Source organism: Choloepus didactylus, chromosome 6, assembly GCF_015220235.1.
Source record: "Choloepus didactylus isolate mChoDid1 chromosome 6, mChoDid1.pri, whole genome shotgun sequence".
In the NCBI taxonomy this organism is placed as follows: domain Eukaryota; kingdom Metazoa; phylum Chordata; class Mammalia; order Pilosa; family Megalonychidae; genus Choloepus; species Choloepus didactylus.
The window spans coordinates 62,096,127-62,117,175 of record NC_051312.1 but is presented as its reverse complement, the minus strand read 5'-3'; the positions used below and the strand labels follow the sequence as shown (position 1 = coordinate 62,117,175).

Below are 21,049 nucleotides of genomic sequence, written 5' to 3'. Positions count from 1 at the left end.
CATCACCAGGGGCCTCTGGGAAAAGATACAGAGGACACATGTCCTTTCTTCAAGGGGGAGGTGATGGCAGTGGGGTCTCAGAGTAGGAGCAAGGGCCGGGGTAGCTGAGGAAGGCTTTCTCAAGGGGTTGAGCCTCACAGAAAGCCTTGGATGGGGTATGGGGAAAAGGCCAAATGAGGGTATCCCAGGAGGGAAATGATATATGAGTACAGGCAAGGAAGGTGAAGACACAGGTGGGCCGGCCCCATTGGAAGCAGACAGTCCCTGCAGGGATGGAGGGGATAGAGGCTGGAAAAGGACTCTGGGGCTGGACCACTCAGGTAACGAGGGCCACAGTGCCAAGCTCTGGAGAATCTGGAGCAGCAGGTCACAGGTGATGGAGGTCATCTCACAAGTCAGACCCATCCAGTCCAGACAGGGCATAGGGTGGCCTGGGGCAAACGGCCAGAGGTGGGGAGACATGAGGGAGGTACACTGCACCCCATCCCTCTGGTTTCTATAAGGAGGGATTTCCCCCCAAATACTCATGGCGTCTTGCCCTCTCCTCACACCTGCCATGAGAGGTGGGGGAGCTCCCTGATGGGAGAGGCTGGTTGAGGAACTGGGCTTTTGGGCTCCAACCCCTTCCTTCCTCCTCCTTTCAGGAGTCTTCCTGCCAAGAGACACTCACAGGGGCGGCCCCAGGGGCGAGGCTGAGGTATGCCAGTTCCACCTGTGGTGGGTGGGAAAGTATAAGTCTATGGTTGGTGTTAGGAAGCTCATCAAGGCTACATACCTAAGCCTCATTTATAACCTAGCCTTGATCAGTAATTGTGATCTCTCTTGTCTTCACTCCTAATTGGTTCTGAACTCAGGCAGGTAAAACAGTAGCATTTACTGGGCCCCTCAAAGTCTAACAGGAGGCAGCTGGAGGCTGTTTCAGACGTCCAGCAGGGAGGCGATTAGGTCTAAGCTAGAGCCACAGGGATAGAAATGAGGGGAGGTGACTGGAGAGATTTCAAAGGAAGGAGGAACATTGCCTGGTGACATAAGGCAGAGGAGGGTGGGGAAACAGGACAGTGAGGAGAGAAAGGGGGCTTCCTGAGGCTTTCTAAGCTTGGCACTGGACAAATAAGGGCTTAGAAATGCCTACTCTACACCAATCACCTTGCTGGATGCTTTGCACACATTATTAATCTCTCTATTCCTTGCAACACGCCTATGATTTTTATTCCCATTTTCAAATGAAGAAATTGAGGCTCAGCTTGCCCAAGACAGTGGGAGAACTGATAATGAAATGGTGCTAATCTATTAAAGGTGCTGCGTTCTGGACACCCTGCCCCACTGTCTTGCTGGGTGATTGACTAACATGAGCAGAAAGGTCTGTCCCGGCTCAGGGGAACTCACGAAAAATTCTGCCTGCAGCAGGAAGGGATCCAGGGCCTTTTCATGAAGCTCCTTAGCTTGGAGGACGCGGGAGGCGCTCAGCAGGTACTCGCGGGCAGATTCCTCGCGTGGGGACATGATGTAGCCGAAGCCCTCCTCGTTGCAGCCCGGGGTGCACATGTCCAGGGTCAGAGAGACATTGGAGCCCCTCCTGGAAGGACCAGGAAAGGGGGACAGAGTCTCAGGAGCAGGGAGGGTTATGAGCTGGAGGCTTTGGGGGTGGGACGATGCAGGAGGGGACACTCAAGGAGGAAGAGTGGGAGTATGACAAGAACTCCTGCAGCAGGGAGCACGGGTCTCAGCCCCAAGGCTTGGGCCTGCTTCCCTGTCTCCTTCCTCCTGCAGTGGGGGAGCTAGCTGGGCAGAGTGTTTGGGGCCCTAGTTACAAAGGGTTCTACCCAACATTGCCCTCCCCTGTCACTGTTGGAGGCAGTTCTCAGCCGCCCCATCTAAAGGAAGCTCAGAGAGACAGGGAACCTGCTTATGGCAGAGAAGCAAGGCTTTAGCCCAAGAGTGTGGGGCTCCTGACCCTCTGCTATGACAGTCCTGGGCCCAGTAGTCCTTGGGATAACGCTGCCAATGGGTCATGGACATCTCATCCAGGAGAGGCCAGGACCCTCGGCTGCCAGGAAAGGGGGAGTGCCTGGGACAGCACAGTGGCAGAAAGGGTGTCTACAATGAATAAACTCTACTGTGCTCAGTGTCTAAAACCAAAGGACAGGAAGGGCTCTCTTGATACAGAAAGGAAAGCTGAGTCCCAGAGAGGGAGTAAGAATTGCCGGAGTGGCAGAGCTGAAACTAAAACTAGGTTTTCTGACTTCTCATCCGGTGCTTCTTCTATGACATCATGTAGCTAACTCAAATCCAGTGCGATCTGACTAATCCAGATCTGAAAAGAGGGTATCTACACCTCCCAAAATTTGCTCTGTGGACCACTATGAGACACATAGGGTTCTATGTTCAAGTGGGTTTGGGAAAAGTTGCATACCACCTGCCTTGCTGACTTACAATGCACATGAGTGTGTTAAAGGCTCTGATAAGTCCTGCAGTAAAGAAACCTCTTTAATCTTATATTTCCCAAATTTACTTGAGCACAGAGCAGTTTGTGTGTGTGCACACTGTGTATACCTGTGTATATGCCTCTTGTGTGTATGTGTAGTAACAGAGTATTAGTGTTCACTTTGGGGCATTCTGATCTACACGAATTGGACCTGAAAAGCACATCTTCACGACTAAGCTACAAGATCAGCTCCATGCTGGGCACAGGAAGTCAGTCAGGCATCTGCTCTCTGATCGGGAGCTGAGAGCTCAAGAGCCCGTAGATCCCACCCCTTCCTCCACCCCTCCCACCTCTCCTGCAGACCCATGGACTTGACGGTTAATGAGGTAGGGTCGGCCTCAGGCTTGATGTCCATCACGCAGTCAAACACAGGTGTCTCGGGGACAGCGTCCAGGTCCAGGAAGTCATCCTCAACCTTCTCCTCCATCCACTCCGAGTAGGTAAAGGAGGGCTGGCGGCTCACCGACTGGCGTCTGTCCTCAGGGGGCAGTGGGGTGGGTGGCTCTGGGGGGCCCTTCAGGAGGTGCCACACCTGGTTGAGGGCATGTGGCATCATGGACCTGGGTCCCTGCCGGCTGCCCCCTGGGTGCCTGGGGTGCCCATGGGATTGAGCAACCTGCCCTTCAATGGAGCAGCCTTGCTGGGAGCTGTCTACGTGGCACTGCCCGTTGCCTCCAAGGAGGCTCCACCTATATTTCCACCCGCCTTGCCTCTCCCTCTCCCAATCCTCAGTTTCCTGTGGATACAGGCCTTCCTGGGGGCTCACGGTGGTTCCTACACCAGTCTTCTCCTTGCCTCAGCCCCTCTCCCCAGCCCACCGCAAACCAATGTTTAGAAAGAAGGTGTCTCTCATCCCAGGCTGGGCACGCTGATGGGAGGAGACAGATACCCCATCACCACCTCTACCTGAGCATCTGGCTTGTAGGTCAAATGGGAGCTGTGGGGTGAGGGGCACAGGGTCAGAGGAGAACACTAAGGGTGGAGTCAGGGGGCATCTTACCAGAGTGGTGCCGAGGACCAGGCCCACAGACAGGGAGACAAGCAGCAGACTGGGGACTCCCCAGGTCCCAACTCCCAGCCAGGCCTGGGGAACATCAGACAAACAGGTCAGGGGGTGGTGGGCAGCATAGTTCTTACCTGCTTCAACGGTGACAAAACCGAAGTTCTGTAAACCGCACAGCAGGTCTGGAGTGGGGAGCAGGGAGAACTTCAGGGGCTGGGGTATCTTCTGAATTTGTAAAAGCCCAGCCAGGGGTTGGGAAGGCCGAAATTGGAAGCCCCCAGCTGCTCCCTCCCACGCTAGGGTTCCCCAGAGCTTACTCACCATGGGTCTCAGGACCAGCTGTTCCATGAGTGTGAGCAAGGAAGAGATGAGGTGTGTGGCATTCTGTGACCAGATGGGGCCGTATCCGGTGAACCAGAGCACCCCGCAGGCAAGCTGGGGCAGCCAGGGGGAGCAAACTGAGTTTGGAGCCTGAGCTCCTTGCCCCCATTTCCCCCCACAGAGCTTGCCTTCAGCCTCAACCTGTCCTCCCGAGGAGCTTTAGACTGGGCAGTAGAGAGAAAGGCCCAGGTGTTGTGTGCTCAGAGAAGGCCTCAGGCCTCTCCCTGGAGGAAAGCTGACTGAAGGCAGTCAGGTGAGAGCCCTTCCCAGAGGAAATCCCACAGCTACATCCAAAAAAAAGAGACGCTTCCTAGAGATGCTTTCACAGATAGGAGGTCCCCAGGGAGAACTGGGTTAGGGAGGGCAGGGTATGAGGGGCTTAACTCAGAGGCTGTAGCTCAGAACTCCAGCCTGCTCCTCACACCAGCTCTGAGGGTTCGGAGTCACTGAGGGAGACCAAGAAGGCCCCTCGTGCCTCTGTAGCCCCAGGCGGCCATCTTGGGGAGGAAGTGGTGGGCTCCCTTCAACCCACCCTGGTTGCAGGCCCTCAGGAGGCCTGCGATCTCCTTACCAGGAACTGTGAGGCGGCAAGCAGACACAGGCTGCTCCTGACAGTGAGGGAGTGGCTCCAGGCTCCTCGAGGTGGTGGTTTCTGAGCTGGCTCTGAGGGCGGTGGAGGTGGCGGTGGCGGTGGCATCTCTCTCTGTGGGTCTGGGAGCCCTTTGGCCTCGTCCAGCGCCTCCATCCCTACCGGCTGGGGGAGACCTGTGGAAGGCAGGATGTGCGGCCGATGACTCCGGGCCCTGACCTCACACTGGGCTCTGCCGAACCATGGCGGGCCGCTCCTTTTGGGGTTGTGTGGATTCTTCTCAATCCAGGATCAGTCAGCGTGGCTCTACTTCCAGCAGTCACCCTCGATTAGCAAAGCAATATTCACCTACCTTCGTCAGAAAGAGCTAAGTGTGGGTGGACAAATTATTTCTCTTTTATTTCTCCAGTAACAGAGTTAAAATGGCAGGAGGTTTTTCAGGGAGTTAATATCGTTGTGTTTACGCAGCTTCATTCTTTTCCATTTCTTAAGGAAACAAAAAAACAACCACTTCAAACTCAATTAAAAAAGAAAAAGACACAGCATAACCAGGCCATGACCCTGAACAATGCACCCACGCCTCTCCTCCAGATTTTGGTCTCTCCATGGTCTCTGCCCCAACCGGGGCCGGAGGCCAGACTCTTGACAAGATTCACAGCCAAGTGCCCTACCCGTCCGTCGAGACCCCACACTGGAAGGGGCTGGGGGCAGTCAGGGGGGTGTGGAGGAAGATCTTGGTGTAGCAGAGGATAACAGATGTCTGGGATCTTGTTCTGGCTCTGTCCCTGGTTGTATAACCTTGGGCAAGTCACCCTTTTGAGCCTCTGTTTCCCCATCTGGAAAATGGGGGTTGGACTCAACCCTTGACTTTCTAACTGTACTTTACAGAGCCCTAGGGGTTTCTCAGGTGCCCCAAGGGGTGTTACCAGGTACAGAGTCCCTATGTCTGTGCCTCAACTATGGAAGCTCTGTTTGGCCTCATTTCATATACTGGATTTCCTCTAAGACTATTTCAACACAGGGCTCCACTACTAAAAAGTCTGAGCTCCACTGGTCTAGCACCAACCATCTTGGTAACTACCAGATGTTGGAGGTTCCTGCCCCTCTCCCTGCCCCACATCCAAACCCACATGGTTCAGTTTATTGCCAAGAATGAGGGGCCAGCAAAATGAATGTGTGCAGCCTGACAGTAGACAGGCTTTTACAGGAATTTACATCACTATTTATATGGGACAATGGACTCTTCTTGGCTGGGCAACGACGGAACGTCTACAACCAAGACCAAGGGTGGACAAGATAGTGGTTTGTCCATACGTTTGCTCCTTACATTTAGTGAGCATCTCCCATAGCCTGGATCAAAGGTGCTAAGAGCCCAGGTCCTCAAAACACCCAGATTTCTATCACAGCTCTCCTCTCCTGGCTGCTGACCCTGTATGGCCCCTCCTGTGCTCTGTTCCAGCCACACCCCTTGCAGGTGAGCCCACCCCTGTGCTTGCACATGCTGTTCCCTCTGCCTGGAACATCCCTCTCCACACCTCCTCCCATAATTTGCCAAGTTAACTCTTATTCATCTTGTCGTTCTCAATAGGATGTCACCTAAAGTACGTCCTGCCCCTGTCAAATGCTCCCAGCATCCCATGCCTCTCCTTCCTAATAGCAGCAGTAACAACATACCTGGAATGTACACGGCTCTGTTCTGAGTCTTTTACATAGATTAATTTATTTCCTGTTCACAGTAGCCTAGGAAGTTGGTACTACTACTATCCCCATTTTACTGAAGAGGAACAGGAAGTACACAGAGACTAAGGAACTAGCTAGGTAAGTGGTAGAGGTGGGTTTAAACCAAGGCAGTTGGACAGGCTCCGGGCTATACACCCTCATGCTGGGCTGTGTAATTATTTATTGAATATCTCCTCCCTGACTTGTCTTTAAGTTCCATGAGGGCAGGAAATGTGTCAGTTTTGCTCATCATGATTGTCCCCAGCATCTAGGACAAGCCTTGGCACGCAAGTCTGCAATAAATATTTACTAAATGAATGAATGGTGATGGGCAAGTGCTAATCTTTTACTCAGTTTTCTTACCTCATAAATGGGGATAATGATATATACTTTGAAAAGCTGTTACGAAGACTGTAGATACTATATATGAAAAACCAAAAATGGTGTTTGGCATTGAGTAGGTGCTCAATAAATGACACATGATGATAATAGTAATAACACATAGTTTCTGGCTTCAAAAGGCTCCCAGTCTCATGGGTAGAACAGACATGTTTATAATACAATGTGTGAGTGATACATCTAAAAACTGGTCGAGTCTAAGTGGTGAGGCTGGGGGAGATGCCTGCAGAAGCTACGGTTCTTGACCACCATGAGCACACAGCTCAAATCCTAGCCAGCAAGGTGGAAAAGGAAAAGCTGCTGTTGAAAGATGGAAGCCAAGAATTTCCACTATTGGTGAACAGATGACTGATTACTCATGGGGCAAAGTGTCTGTCCTCACCCTTGGAAAAAGCAGCTGACAGGTGGTGCCACTTATGGAAGGGTGGGAAGGATACAGGCCCAGGGTCACCTGGCTCCCAGGCTTTGGCTCTGCAATGGACATGCTGTGGACCTCGGGCAACCCTTTCTCCTCTCTGGGTCTCAGTTTCCCCGTCTATAAAATGATGGGCTTGAACTAAAATTCAGTGCTTCTCAAACATTTCTGCTGACCTCAGAGGATGGGGAGCACGGACCTTTAGGAGAACAGCAGCAAGCTCACACTATCTCGGACTTTGCTGCTTTGCTTTAAAATTCATGGGTGCAAAGTGTTCTGCACTACAGTGTATCTCTACTTGTTTTGATATTAAAACAATGTGTTTTTTTTCCTTTCTGAAGCTTTAAATCAAATTTATGCTTCAGGAAGATGTGCTACATTTATCCTGTGGCTTTGCCCTCAGGGGTACACGTACCCCAGTCTGAGAAGCATGGAACTTGCCTGCAATAAGACGTCACACAGCTGTATAAATGACTCTGTAAATGAATATTTAATAACACGGGAAGAAATTTTGATGGTATTGAGTGAGAAAAGCAAGGTTACAAAACAGAATGAACTCATTGGTCTTATAAATTAAGATTGTATCCATGTACACATAAAGAGACAGAATATTCCACGTAAGGTGAGAGCGAGAGCTTAACATGAGATAGTGCTTGTAGAGCACAAAGCACAGTCAGTGAATGCCTGGCACATAGTAAGTGCTAAATAAATGCAGTACAGGTAAATGGGAAGAATATAAGCAAGTGTTAACAACTGGGAATGAAGAGGGATTTGTTCTTGTTTACATATTCTAAATTTTGTCATATCTGTATCTATATCTGTAAGAAGAAAAATATTCTTTAAAAAAGAGATCAAAGTTCTGAGTTCAGATATCATGAGGTCTAGTCAGTATTCCTGGTTTCAGGCCCTGCCTCCCACTTGTTACATCTAAATGCTCATGCTGGGACATAAGAGGATGTGGGTCAGAGAATTGAGAGAGTGTCAATGGCTCCATGAAACCCACCCAGCAGGAGAAAATCCACCCAGAAGGCAGGTCCCACAGATGATGTATGATCATCACTTTTGCATATGAAAGATGGTGGGTTATTTGCCTTGCACAACACGGGGGTGGAATAAAAACTGCAGGCTGGCAGGGCTCTGTGTGCACATCTCAGAGACAAAGGTAGAGGTTGTTTTTTAAAAATCTATATGGCACCTGGCAGCCCTGGGGGCCTCGAGATGAATCTAATTAACAGATATGCACGGAGCACCTGGCAGATGCACACCTTTCAGAGCAGGGTTTATTTAAAAACTTTTTTGAATAGAAATCTGACATCTCTTTACCCAGAAAGACACATTTCAAACACACGCTATACTCTGCATATAATTTTGGGGGGCTCCATGGACCCCAGGTTAAGAACCCCTGGTCTTTGGGGGTGAGGGGTAGGGTTTGTGATAGAAAGTGGGGGAAGTAGGGGAGGTAGAGAACTGGGTTGGGAACCCGTCTTCCTGATTTTAGGCTGTGTTCATTGATGATGAAGTGCAACACACACTTAATGAGCACCAACTATACACTAAGCACTGGGAACACAAAGATTCTATTCTGGGCAATGCAGCAAGTATTTGCTGTGTGCCTACTTTGCCAGGCACTGGACTAGGCTTTGGGGATATAGCAGTGAACAAAGCAGTCCCCACCTCCACGTGGACCACTGTGGTGCTGAGCCCATGTGTCCTCTGGGCCTCTCCTGGGGACTATGGCAGCTCTTCTCCTTGCCTTGCTCCACCCTTCCACTTACTGTCTTTCCTGAGAATGATAATGCCACTGCACTGGGCTCTCTGCGGTTCCCGAAGTGTTTTTGTACACGCAGATGCACTTGCTTCTCGCAGCAGCCCTACGAGGCAGACATTATCATCATCAGCCCCATTTTGTCAGTGAGAGGCGGCTGCTTGAGTCAAGGGCAGGCTTTTCAATAGATCACAGCGAGGTAGCTACTTTGCCACGCATGAAACCCTGACTCAGAGGCAGCTTGCTGACAAGCGATTTAACACTGTGCTCTTCACGGACTTGCCTCTTGCGCAGGGTGAAGGGGATTTTCCAGGCAAGGACGGCGTGGTTCCGAGACGTTAAGTGGCTTGCCCAAGTAAGTAGAGCTAAGATTCGAACCCAGGGCTTCCTGACACCAGGTATTTCTTCCAACTTGCTACACTGCCTCTCAGTAAAGGGTCACTGCAGCACAAAGCAGGGAGGATGGTGAGAGAGACTGTCCCCCTGTTTGGGGGAACCTCAAGCCCTAGCCAGCTGCACAGGGAAGGTGGATCCTCAGGCTGTATGATGTGGAGGAAGGGAAAGAAGTACTGAAAGGTAGGAGAGCAGTATCTTAGACCAGACTCTGGGTACCTGGGTAGGACATGCAGGCAAAGGGCTTTCAGATTTACCTGGGGCATGTGGAAACACCAGGATCCCTCTCCTACTGCCCGGAGCCCAAATCCCACCATTAGACTCTGCAGCTACTGTGTGCCCTGGGGCTGGCACACCGTGGCAGCTCCTGTCAGTGACTCATCCTCTGATCTCCCTGCCTGCCAGCCCACCAGAACTGGAGCGAGAGGCTGGTCCAGCCTGTTCCTGTTTACATGTAGAGGGAGGCTTTGTCCCATTCAGCTTTTCTTCCCTTTCCAAACGTGGAGCTTGGGCTCCTTGAGTGGCCTCCTGGCTGTGCCCACACAGCCACAGGGGCCCTGCCCAACACAGCACCACACTCAAGCCGGCCAGGGCTTCCAGAACCACTGACCGTCAGGGCCGAGTCAGGACGCTGGGCACTACCATGACCACTGCTAGCTAACACATACTGAGCACTTACCATGTACCAAGCACTGTTCCAAATGCCATATATATACACACACACACATATACATATACACACACACACACACACACACATACATACACACACACATTTAATTCTCTTACTCCCATTCTATAGATGAAGAAACTGAGACACAGGGAAGTTAAGTCACTTGGCCAAGGTCAGCCAATAATGGATAGAAACCAAGATCAGAACCCAGGCAGTCTGCCTCTGGAGCTGATACTATTAATAAATACACTGGATTAGACTACCTCCCAAAGCCTAGGGCCCAGATGGTCTACTTCCCATACCCCATCATCTTTAAGAAATCTCCATCATCCTCGCTTTCTTCGACTGGGAGGCATGTTTTCAGAAGTAGGGCCTTGTCTATCTGGGTGATGGTGCTGGGCTCCACAGCTTACCATTGTGTCCCAAATCCCAACATTAGACATTCATGTCTCGTCTATAGGATTACTGCTCCTATCTCATTGAAAGGGTGGTGGGAAGTGTGCAGGGGTAAGGGGTAACCTTGGACTCTTTTCCAACAGCTGTCACCTGTTGGAGGGGCTAAGTCTAGGGAGGGCTCCACATCTTTTATGCTCCAACTCTGCTAGCTCTGAGCCAGCACACAGTTATGAGCCTTATGCTATTCAATGCTCCCAGCCACGCTATGGACTGACACTATTGTCCACAGCTTACAGGTGGAGCCACAGAGGTACACAGAAGTTAAATGATTTGTCTAGGGTCACAGAGCCAGGAAGCAGCAGGACTAGGATCATCAGCACATGATCTTTCTGCTGTTCCACAGAAAGGACTGGAGATCCATGAGGGATGGGGTAGGGATAAAGGGCAGCAGGTTAGCCTATCTGGTCTATTTTGAGGTTTTGCTTTGGCAGACCCTGAGTGAGGAATCAAAGGAGGTGATGCCAGAGAGCTAGGAAGGGCCGAGAGGTGGAGGAGTGTGGAAGGAGGAGGCCCGATTGGGCCATTTCTGCCATCACCCTCCTCGGCACTGCCCCGGGCTCCCAGAGGGAGAGCCTGGCCTCCTGGGCACTACTGTCATCTCTGTCCTCCCTGAGCGAGGCTGGAGTGATAGCCCCCATTTCCTGCAGCCTTCTGGGGGTGTGCAGTAGACACACTAGGGGTCAGAGGGCATGTGTTGGAGAGAGAGAAGATTCCCAAAAAACATGTTTTCATTAGACAAACATTTACGGAGTGCCTCCCCTATGCCTGGCCCTTCACTAAGATTACTGTCCTTGTCCTCAAGACGTTCTGTGTTTCAGCCCTAACCCTGCACAGCAAGACTCCTGGGAGCAGGGATGGTCCCAGTGAAAAACATTTCCAGCCCCTCCCAGCAAAGGCACAGTGGTGGTGGATTTGTGGCCTTGGGAGTTTGAGCCAGTTCTCCATAACCCCTCCACCCCATTGCTCTGCTGATCAATGAACAACAAGACCAATGCAAGGATCCACAGAAGGACACAGCAAGATGACGAGGATCTGGGTTGGCAGCAAATAAGTGCTTGGTCCCTCTCAGATGGTAGGCTGGATGAGGGCAGGGCCCAAGCCTTGTTCATCTCTGAAGTCCCCAGGGAGGCAGAATGGGTTGGAAAAGGGTACAGGTGTTGGCCTAAGAGGATTTTGGGATAGAAGGTGGGTGCTCACCACACACGCTATGTAATTGAGCAAGTTGTTTAACCTCTCTGTAACTTAATTCCTGTGCTGGTCTTAAAACATGCTTGCAAATTCTTCAATACTTCTCACAGCGATAGGGCAGAGTTTATGTCCCTTCTCCTAGAGCTGGGTGGGCCTTGTAATTGCCTTAAAGAAGAGGATGTGGTGTTATATGACTTTCGAGGCTAGGCTAGAAGAGTCCATGTAGCTTCTGCTGGTTTGTCATGGGACATTTGTTCCAGAAGCCTGCAGCAGCCATGAAGCTACCTTGTGGAGAGACGTGAGAGGGGGTGGGCAGGGGGGACCGTGGAAAGAGTGAGAGAGAGAGTGAGAATGAGAGAGATGTCTGAGGAGCCCAGCTATTATAGTCCCCAGGCACCTGAGTCTTTCCAGCCCAGGCATCAGATACGTGTGTGAACAAGTCTTCAGGGTGACCCCTGCACTCACCAGCACCTGACTCCAACCTCATGAGATATGCCCAGTAAGCCCTCCAAGCTGGCCCAGTCAACCTCTAGATTCACCATGTAAAGCTATTGTTTAGGGGTAGGGTATTAGTTTTCGACACTGTGCAACAAATTACCACAAATTCAGTGGCTTAAAAGGACACACATTTATCATCCCTCATTTCTGTCAGGGTCTCACAAGGTGGCAATGAAGGTGGCAGACAGGGCTGGGTTCTTAGCAGAGACTCGAGTGCGGAAGGATCTGCACTGAAGCTCCTTCAAGTTGCTGGCAGAATTCATTTCTTTGCAGTGGCAGGATTTGTGGCAGCTTGCTTTTTCAAAGCCAGAAAGGGGAGTGGAGAGAAGGGAGTGAGGAGACAGAGGGAGAGAGACAGAGGGAGAGAAAGAGTGGGAGGGGGGACTCGACACTCTTATGTAATCATCAGGGAGTGACACCCCATCACCTTTGCCACATTCCATTGGTTAGAAGGCACAGGCCCCACCCACACTCAAAGGAAGGGGGTCATGGGGTGCCACTCACTTCAAAGTCTTCATCGTAGGTGGTTTGTTACAGGTGATGGACAACTGATGCAGTTCCTTTACCTGTCTAACTAGAATCAGTAACACTATCTCTATGTTACTGGGTTCTTGCGAGGACCCACTGGGATATGGCTGCAGTGTGCTTGGTTCAGTGCCAGCAGGGGCATGGCTGGTCAAGAACGACGATGGTAATAACAGCTGACATAATTCAAGCACTTCTCATATATTAACTCAGTTATTCCTCAACACAAACCTATGCAGGAAGACTATTAATCCTCTTGTACAGACCGGAAAACCAAGGCAAACAGAGGTTAAGCAACTCGCCCAAAGTCACAACTAATAAAGGGTGGAGGAGGAAGGATATCCAGGCAGTTTGGCTTGAGATCAGTTCTTATCCACTGAATATTCCTGTTAGTTCCTTTCCCTTCTCCCTAGCACAGCACTCACATACAATAAAGGTTTCACACTCGCTGATGATGATGGGAGCTGGTAGCTCTCAGAAGGTGCCTCTATTACTTCCGGACCAGGAGTCCTGCTGGGTTTGGACTTGCCTGTGGATGTCTATCTGTTTCTTTTACTGAAAAGTAAGGTTTGAGGGAAGCCCAAGTCTTGGTCATCTCTACTTGTCCCCATCCCCCAGTGTCCTGGAGACACTGGTGCTCAGGAAATCCCGGATGCTGAATTGTAGTCATCAGTGCAGACAGGCTGACCAGGCAGGAGGGTGCCCGGACCGCAGGTCCAAATGGATACTCAAAAATCCATTTGTGTGGGGCTTTTAAAGTTGATGTTCAGGGAACTCACCTCATGCAAGGTGAGAAAGTTTTTCCATGAAGGAAGGTGGTGGTGGTTGTCCTGTTCTCCCACCCACCCTACACTGAACTCTCTTCAGGGTCTTGCTTCAAGCCAGAGACCCATTTCTTGGACTCACACAAAGCACAAGACTGCAAATCTGTAATTTGGGCCAAATGATCGTTGCCTCCACCAGCTAATGGAATCATATCTTTCCTCCTTATATCACAAAGCCTAGCAAGGCATGACTACAAGCACGTCAGTTGGTGTTTGTACAAATAGGAAAACAGAAGTATGAGAGGTTAAGTAACGTGCCCAAGGTCACCACAGGGAGGCCTCAGACCCGGGCAGCCTGGCTCCAGAATCTGTCCTCTTAACCACACTCGATGCCACCTGCCCGAGTCTCGACCTCTGCAGCCACTTCCTCCTCCCTGTCGGGGGAAGTCAGCTTGAGAAGGGGCTTCAGCCTAGCCCAGGACAGAGGGACAGGGGCTATCCCAGAACAGAGCGGACAGGTCTTCTCTCCTTGCTACAGTCCCTCTCACCCTTGCATGGTGGGGTCCCTCCAGGGGAAACGGCACAGTAAAGTGGGACTAGGACCACTAGGAAGGGGAGAGGTCTGGGAACAAAGGGTAGGGGTAGGATGGCAGAAGCTGTTTGCAGACACCGAGGAGGCTGTGCTAGGGGAGGGGGCATGTCAGAAGGCAAGAATGGGACCCAGGCCTGGATTCTCTGGGGAGGCAGATTCCCAGGTAATATGAACTATGTCTAGCACCTGACCCTGCAAGTCTACACTCCAGCTCTTCCTGACCCCACAAGTGGCTTTGTCTCTGCATGGACAGTTGACTGTAGTGACTTGTGGCAAAAGTGGAGTCACAGAGACTTAGGCTGGGGTCCCGACTTTGCCGTTACTTGCCTGTAAGACCTTGGCAAGTGACTTACACTCTCTAAACGTCCATCTCTCTGTGGGGAAATGGACATACTAAAACCTGCCTCAGGATTTTGAGGATATCATGAGGTAAATCACATAAAGTACTTAGCTGAGTGCCTGGTGCACGGTTACAGTGGGTAGAATTCAGAGAGGAGGGAGAAAACAGGGAGGGGGAGAAGGACCATAAGAGAGTGGCAGCAGGAAGGATCTCCCTTTCATCTGCCAGGTGAGGCCCCCAGGACAATGGGGGTCCCGCCCCCGGGTGGGCAGGGGCTTTGAGGCTGCGGCTGCCCAACCAGGTCGGTGGGTGGATGGAGAGGGCATGGCCTGGGGGTGGGAGAATTGAGGCAGCTTTGTCTCTGCCAGTTAATTAAATCTGGAATGCTAACAAGCCTTCAAAACAGAACTCAAGTACTCTTTGGATGGGTTATAACTAAAATGGTTCTGTCTGAAATCACAAACAACTTTGTTGTTTCAAACAAAAGCTCAGAGGAGAGGACGCCCAGAAGTACAAGGGTGAAAAGGTCAATGAAACTCTGGGGGTGCAGGCCCCACGCCCAGCAGCCCACGTTGAAAACTAAAAGAACTGACAGCAGAGGCCCTGGGGCAATAGTGTGCTAGAGGCCCCAAGAGCCTGAGACTGAAGCACAAATGAGTGAGAGAAAGGCACAGGCTTGAGAAAGCATCTTGCCCCACCCTCCCATTTCCCAGATGAGGAAATTGTGGTCCAGGGAGAAAGAGGCAGAACCAGGATTGGCACTCGAGTCTTCAACCCTCTCATTCAATCTGCACGGGAAGTTTAACAGGGGCTGCCTGTGGGCATCAGGGGGTCTGAGGCCTGAGGCCTCACGGAAGCAGGAGGCTGGGATCTAACTTTAGTGGGTCCTGTTATGTGCCCTCAGAGGCCTAGGAAAGTCCAGGTGATAAGATGTGAGCAAGAACAGCCCAAGGCTTCCCCAAAGGCAGCAGCACCCGCAAAACCCGAGTCTCCAGAGGCTGCTACCCTGAGATGGCCCCAGGAACCAGAGGCTCCGGACCCCAAGTGCCAGTCCCAGCCCTGCCTACAATGGGCTGTGTGACCCTGCATCTCACTGCCTTCTGTAAACTCAGAGCGAGTGGCACTCGGGAGTAAAGGGCCCTTCCAGCTCTAAAGACCCAATGTCTTTTAAAAACAAATCTGATGGCAGAGAGATTCCAAAAGGAGCCGAGAGGTCACTCTGGTGGGCACTCTTACGCACAATATAGACAACCCTTTTTAGGTTCTAATGAATTGGGGTAGCTGGCGGTAGATACCTGAAACTATCAAACTACAACCCAGAACCCATGAATCTTAAAGATGATTGTATAAAAATGTAGCTTATGAGGGGTGACAATGTGATTGGGAAAGCCATATGGACCACACTCCCCTTTGTCTAGTTTATGGATGGATGAGAAGAAAAATGGGGGAAGGAAGCAAACAAACAAACAAACAAAGGCACCCAGCGTTCTTTTTTACTTTAATTGCCCTTTTTCACTTTAATTATTATTCTTGTTATTTTTGTGTATGTAGTAGTGAAGGTGTCAGGGATTGATTTTGGGGATAAATGCACAACTATGTAATGGTACTGTGAACAACCGAATGTATGATTTGTTTTGTGCGGGTTGCTGGTGCTGAGTTCCAACTTGGCGGGCCGGGGCCAGGGAAGCTGGTCAGCCCCTGGGGGAGGTGATGGGCATGGGCAGTAGCGCCCTCCACAGCCCCCCCCAGGGAACCTGGCCAGCCCCTGGGGGAGGTGATGGGCATGGGCAGTAGCGCCCTCCACAGCCCCCCCCCAGGGAACCTGGCCAGCCCCTGGAGAGGGTAGTGGGCATGGGCAGTAATACCCTCCACAGCCCCCCGGGCCTGAGAAAGTGGAGCCGGCTACAGGCCTCATCTCCCTCACCCAAAATACAACCGTTAGAGGAAGCTTGCCGGAGAAAACCGCCCCCCTTATCTTGCCCGCACACTCCCCGTTGCCAGAGCAACTCCCGCCACCGCCAGTGCGCATACACCGTTGCCAGAGCAACTCCCGCCCTTTTTCAAACGACCTCCGCGCCCTCTCAGAACCAATCCTAGCCTTTATCCCCTCAGCATTGCCATGTAAGAACCCCACACCCCTAACACCGACCCCGCCCTCTATGCCACCCTATATAACTTGTGCTCACCCCTGAATAAAGGCTTTTGTTCTATCCCCTCGAGAGGAGAGTGTTTCGCGTTCCTCTCTCGCCGCCCTCCACACCTTGCACGCCTCCGCCGGGGACTCGGCCAAGTCCCCCACCTCACCTTCGCCTCCGGGAAGAGCTGCCGCCGGTACCCCTTAAGCAACCCTGAGCGCAGAGGGTTCCGTGGGTGCCCGCCCCTAGCTGCGACCGCAGTTTTGTATGACTGCATGGTATGTGAATATATCTCAATAAAATGAATTAAAAAAATAAAAAATAAATAAAAGCTATTTACACTAAAAAAACAAAAAACAAAAAACAAAAAAAAGCAAATCTGAGCCCCTGCTTCAGTTTATGTTATGGATTGGATTGTAACCCCCCAAAAGATATGTTCAAGTCCAACCTCCAGTCTTGTGAGTAGGATCTTACTTTAAACAGGATCTTTGAAGACGTTATTAGCGGGGACCAAACTGGATTAGGATGGGTCCTAATTCAATGACTGGTGTCATAAGAAGAGGAAAATTGGACCTACAGAAGACAGTCATGTGACAGGCAGAGACTGAGATATGCCACAAGCCAAAGGACGCCATGGCTGGCAGGCCACCACCAGAACTCTAGGCGTCAGAGGAAGCACGGTTCTGAAGATCCCCTGATTCGGACTTCTAGCCTCCAGAACTGTACATTTCTGTTGCTTTAAGCCACTCACAGTTTGTGGTACTTTGTTCTGGTAGCCCTAGCAAACTAAGGCAGTTCAGTTCAATGGCTTCCCTTTGTTCTTGCTATAAAGACCAAAATCCTTGCCATGGCCAACAAGGAAGACCCGGCATGCTCTGGCCCCGCTTATCTCCCCAGCCTCCCCCCACACTACTTTCCCCCTAGTTCTCTCTGCTCCAGGTTCTTTTGGATCCTCTGCTGGAACCAGTGTGGAAAATACAAATGCCTGGAAACAAGTGGTTATGATCAAGGGCGTAAACCTCAAAGAAATTCTCACAAAGTCCCTAAGAGATCATGTAAGACTATTCCTGGGCTTGGGTGGGTCTCTTCCCTGATTGCTTATTGAGGATGTTTCGTGCTGTTGTGTGCATCCCTTGGGGTGGCTGATGGCGGCAATTTGTAGAAGGTGTGGAAGTGTGGGCTGGGGTGCCCACTCACATGAATGCATGAGACCTCTTGTGATGTTAAACAGAACTGGGGGGACATAAAAGAAAGTGGGGTGGACCAGGGACTGGCTTTCCCTATGTCCCTCCTTCAAGCTCTTTAGAGGAATATTTGTCAAAGTAGAAGATTTCTTTTCATTTAAAAGATTGTTAGCTTGATTTCTAGCTTTCAACCATTTAGACATGACATATATAGGCCCCATAAATGACAGGGGTGGGTCTGCATATAGCTGAACTCACCAGAATGGCTGGGGAAAAGAGCGGAAGTAAAGAGAAGAGCCAAAGATTTAAGCTACAAAGGGTGAGTAGCTTTAATAGAAGATTGGGGAAAAAATGAATCATGGGAAGGGGGTTGAGGGAAAGAAGATTTAGAAGAGGGAGAAACTAGTAATAGGAGGAACATGACAGCTTATGAAGAGGATGCACTGGTGGATGAAAGATGGCCACAGATTCTTGCATTCCTCCTATCAAGAGGTAGCATCTGTTTCCCTCCCCTTGAATCTGGGCTGTTCCTGTGACTGGCTTTGATCAATAAAATGTGGCAGAAGTGACACTGTTTAACTTTGGAGGCTGAGCCTTAAGAGATCTGAGGCTATTGCTTTTGTCTGTCTTGGAATGCTTTCTTAGAAACAAGTTGCAATGCAGGAAGTCTGACTACTTTGAGACCACTGACTCAGCCATGCTGTGAGGAAGCCCAAGTTAGCCACCCTGAGAAGAAGGTCAAGTGTGGCAGCAAGGAGGTGCCAGACAGGTCAAGGAAGCTTTCTTGGACCTTTTATCCCAGCTCGGCACCAGGTGAATGAAGCCAAGTGAATGACCCCAGCTGATGCCACATGGAACAGAAGAATCACCCAGCTGAGCCCTGAATGATCCTCAGAATCATGAACAAATGCAATGGTCGTTATGTTAAGCCATTAAATGTTGAGACAGTTTGTTAGGTAGCAATAGATAACCAAAACAGATGCTAAAATCTGAACAAGAGGAATGAGCTTATGTGGCAGGATGATATTTACTTACTATTTTTAAAGTTATAAAGAACTTCCTGACAGCAGGGTTTATTAGTTGTTGGACCAAGCTCAAAAGAGAAATGACAGCATCTGCCAGCACGTATCTTTAGGAATATGGTGGATACTCTAAATGGACTTCAGCATCAGCCTTTATGGAGGCAGGGGACTGGACCAAATGGCCTCTTTCTTCTAGTCACAAGGAATCTCTTTCTTGTCTCGTCACACATCCAGGTAACTCCCTAGACTATCAGAACTGTTTTTATCTTGACAAAGGAAAATGGATAAATATCCTTCCTAGCAAAATTGGTCCTCTTTCCCCACCTGATTTTTCAAGTAGGCAAAACACTTGCCTGTGTCTGTGTCAGTTCTGTGAGTTCCCAGGCCTGTGTGAGGATCACGAAAAATCTACAAAGCTCCACTGTCAAAGGACTCACCTATGACTCGATGCCTGAGCCCTGGAACAGGGACACAAAGATGTGAAGGGTTTCCTGTTCACACTGCATATCCTGAAACAATCATCACCATAATTATTAGCTATGGTTTATTGAACACTGTCTAATAAGCACCTTACATGCACCAATTCATCTAATACTCATTATTTTAATATTATCACTATCATTTTAGAATAGGAATTTGGAGCTCTTGTGGAAGAGTCAGGATTTGAACCTGGGTCTGTCTGTCTCCCCACAGCACCCCAGGGTCCAATAAGATGGGCTCCTGCCTCTAAATTTGTCCTGGTGTCTACATATAGTTAACCTGCACCATCATGGACTTTTTTTTTTTAAAGCAGAGTATCTCTTTCATTATATGTATATATATATTTCTTATTCTTATTATTTTTACACAACCTTTTCAACCTAGATTCAGGTAATTACCTGTTTCTCCCATCAAAGAAGAAGGGTCCTACACATTACAAGAGGCAAAAAAAGGTATGTAGAAATACATTCACTTGGCTTCATTCACCTGGTGCCGAGCTGGGATAAAAGGTCCAAGAAAGCTTCCTTGACCTGTCTGGCACCTCCTTGCTGCCACACTTGACCTTCTTCTCAGGGTGGCTAACTTGGGCTTCCTCACACAGTTGCATGAAACAATTTTATAAAATCGCATATTTACAGATATCTCCTGTTGGTTCTGTTTCCCTAGAGAACCCTAATACACTCATTAAACACCCCTAAATGGATTACAAGTCTTGAAAGAAAACAGAACCATAAATGAAATGAAGAAATAAAAACCAACAGAATCTAAGCTGTTGAGCTTCAGGAGGCATAAGTGACATCTCGGCACTATATCCAAGTCTGTCTTTTCCGTGTTTGTCTCTTTGGGCTCTGGCACCTCCTCCCAATTTGAACCAGTACTAGGCACCAGACTGAGGTGCTCTGTGAGAACAAGGGTTGGTAGATGGGGGACAAGGTCCATTATGAGAAGGTTAACATGCTCCTTGAAATGCTTTGACAGCAGGTTCCTAACAACATGAACCGGGACTCGTGCTCAACCTTCAGGTCATGGCTGAAAGGCCACTTCTTCCAGGAAGCCTTTGCTGACCACCCCAAGGTAAGGTTACGTGACTGTTACATTGTTCCATAGCGCTCTGTACTCCTGGAGAGTAGGGACAATGTCTGCCTTGCTCTTCACAGAACTACCAGGGCCTAAAATTTTGTTGAATCACTAAAAAGGTCAGTGGTCTTTTCAATTTTCTAATCAGCTTTTGTGGGCTTCTGGCCCAAGAGCTTATCCTGGAGGTGTCTTGGTAGGACACCAGGATAAGTGTCCTGGTAAGATGGCTGTGAATGTCCTCACCCTCCCCAGTGGTCCAGAGTAGACTCTCCAGGAGGATAACAAAGGTTTCCTAAATACAGACTTCACCTTTACCTTCGAAGGGGGCACCCTGGATAGTCAGTGTCTTCTTGCTGAGACCAAGATCCTGTCCCTGGCCTCAGAGGAGGGTCCATTTTATACCCAACATAAATCAGAGCCTCATATCTAGGGCCGTGCTGGGGACAGACTTCAAGGCACTGGAATTTCAGGTGGGAGTGGGTACCTGAGCCACAGGCCCAAGACGACAGCTGCTCCTGTCAAACGGACAATGGCCTGCTCAGGTCTTCAGCTTCCATTTAACAACTCTGCATAGACCCAACTTACCAAACACACTTAAATCTCAGAGTGGCGGTGACTGTTACAGCTCCAGCCAGCTGCTGGCTGTCGGAGGGCTGAGGGAGCACACTGTTCCCATGACAATGTTAGCCTTATATCTGGGCCCTGTGCCTCCTTTCCTCTGGCCATGCCATGCCCCATGGGGTGAGATGTCCATAGGGCCCAGGGGAATGTGTCCACGTCCCCCCTTCAAGACCAAGCTCTGGGTACTTGGGACCCCAGAATTCCCTGCCCAAATGGCTTAAGCCTGTTGGGTCTCGTTCTCAGGTCCATCCTTCAGAGGTGGATGCTGCCTCCTGCAGGTGTATCTTTAGGTTTGAAGGGTAGCCAATGGGCGGCTGTGAGGGCAGTGTGTAGACCAAGCTTGTA

General features: G+C 50.1%; 1 protein-coding gene across 1 annotated transcript in view; it reads right to left on the bottom strand.

Annotated features, from left to right (window-relative positions):
* PTPN5 (protein tyrosine phosphatase non-receptor type 5) overlaps positions 1-21,049 on the bottom strand; it is a 48,678-nt gene that overhangs the window by 10,064 nt on the left and 17,565 nt on the right. The window contains exons 3-7 of the mRNA XM_037840730.1: positions 4,441-4,634; positions 3,810-3,923; positions 3,486-3,569; positions 2,776-3,017; positions 1,387-1,576 (exon numbers count right to left, since the gene is read on the bottom strand). Coding sequence (XP_037696658.1) covers positions 1,387-1,576; positions 2,776-3,017; positions 3,486-3,569; positions 3,810-3,923; positions 4,441-4,634 — 824 coding nt within the window. The remainder of the gene's footprint in view (positions 1-1,386; positions 1,577-2,775; positions 3,018-3,485; positions 3,570-3,809; positions 3,924-4,440; positions 4,635-21,049) is intronic.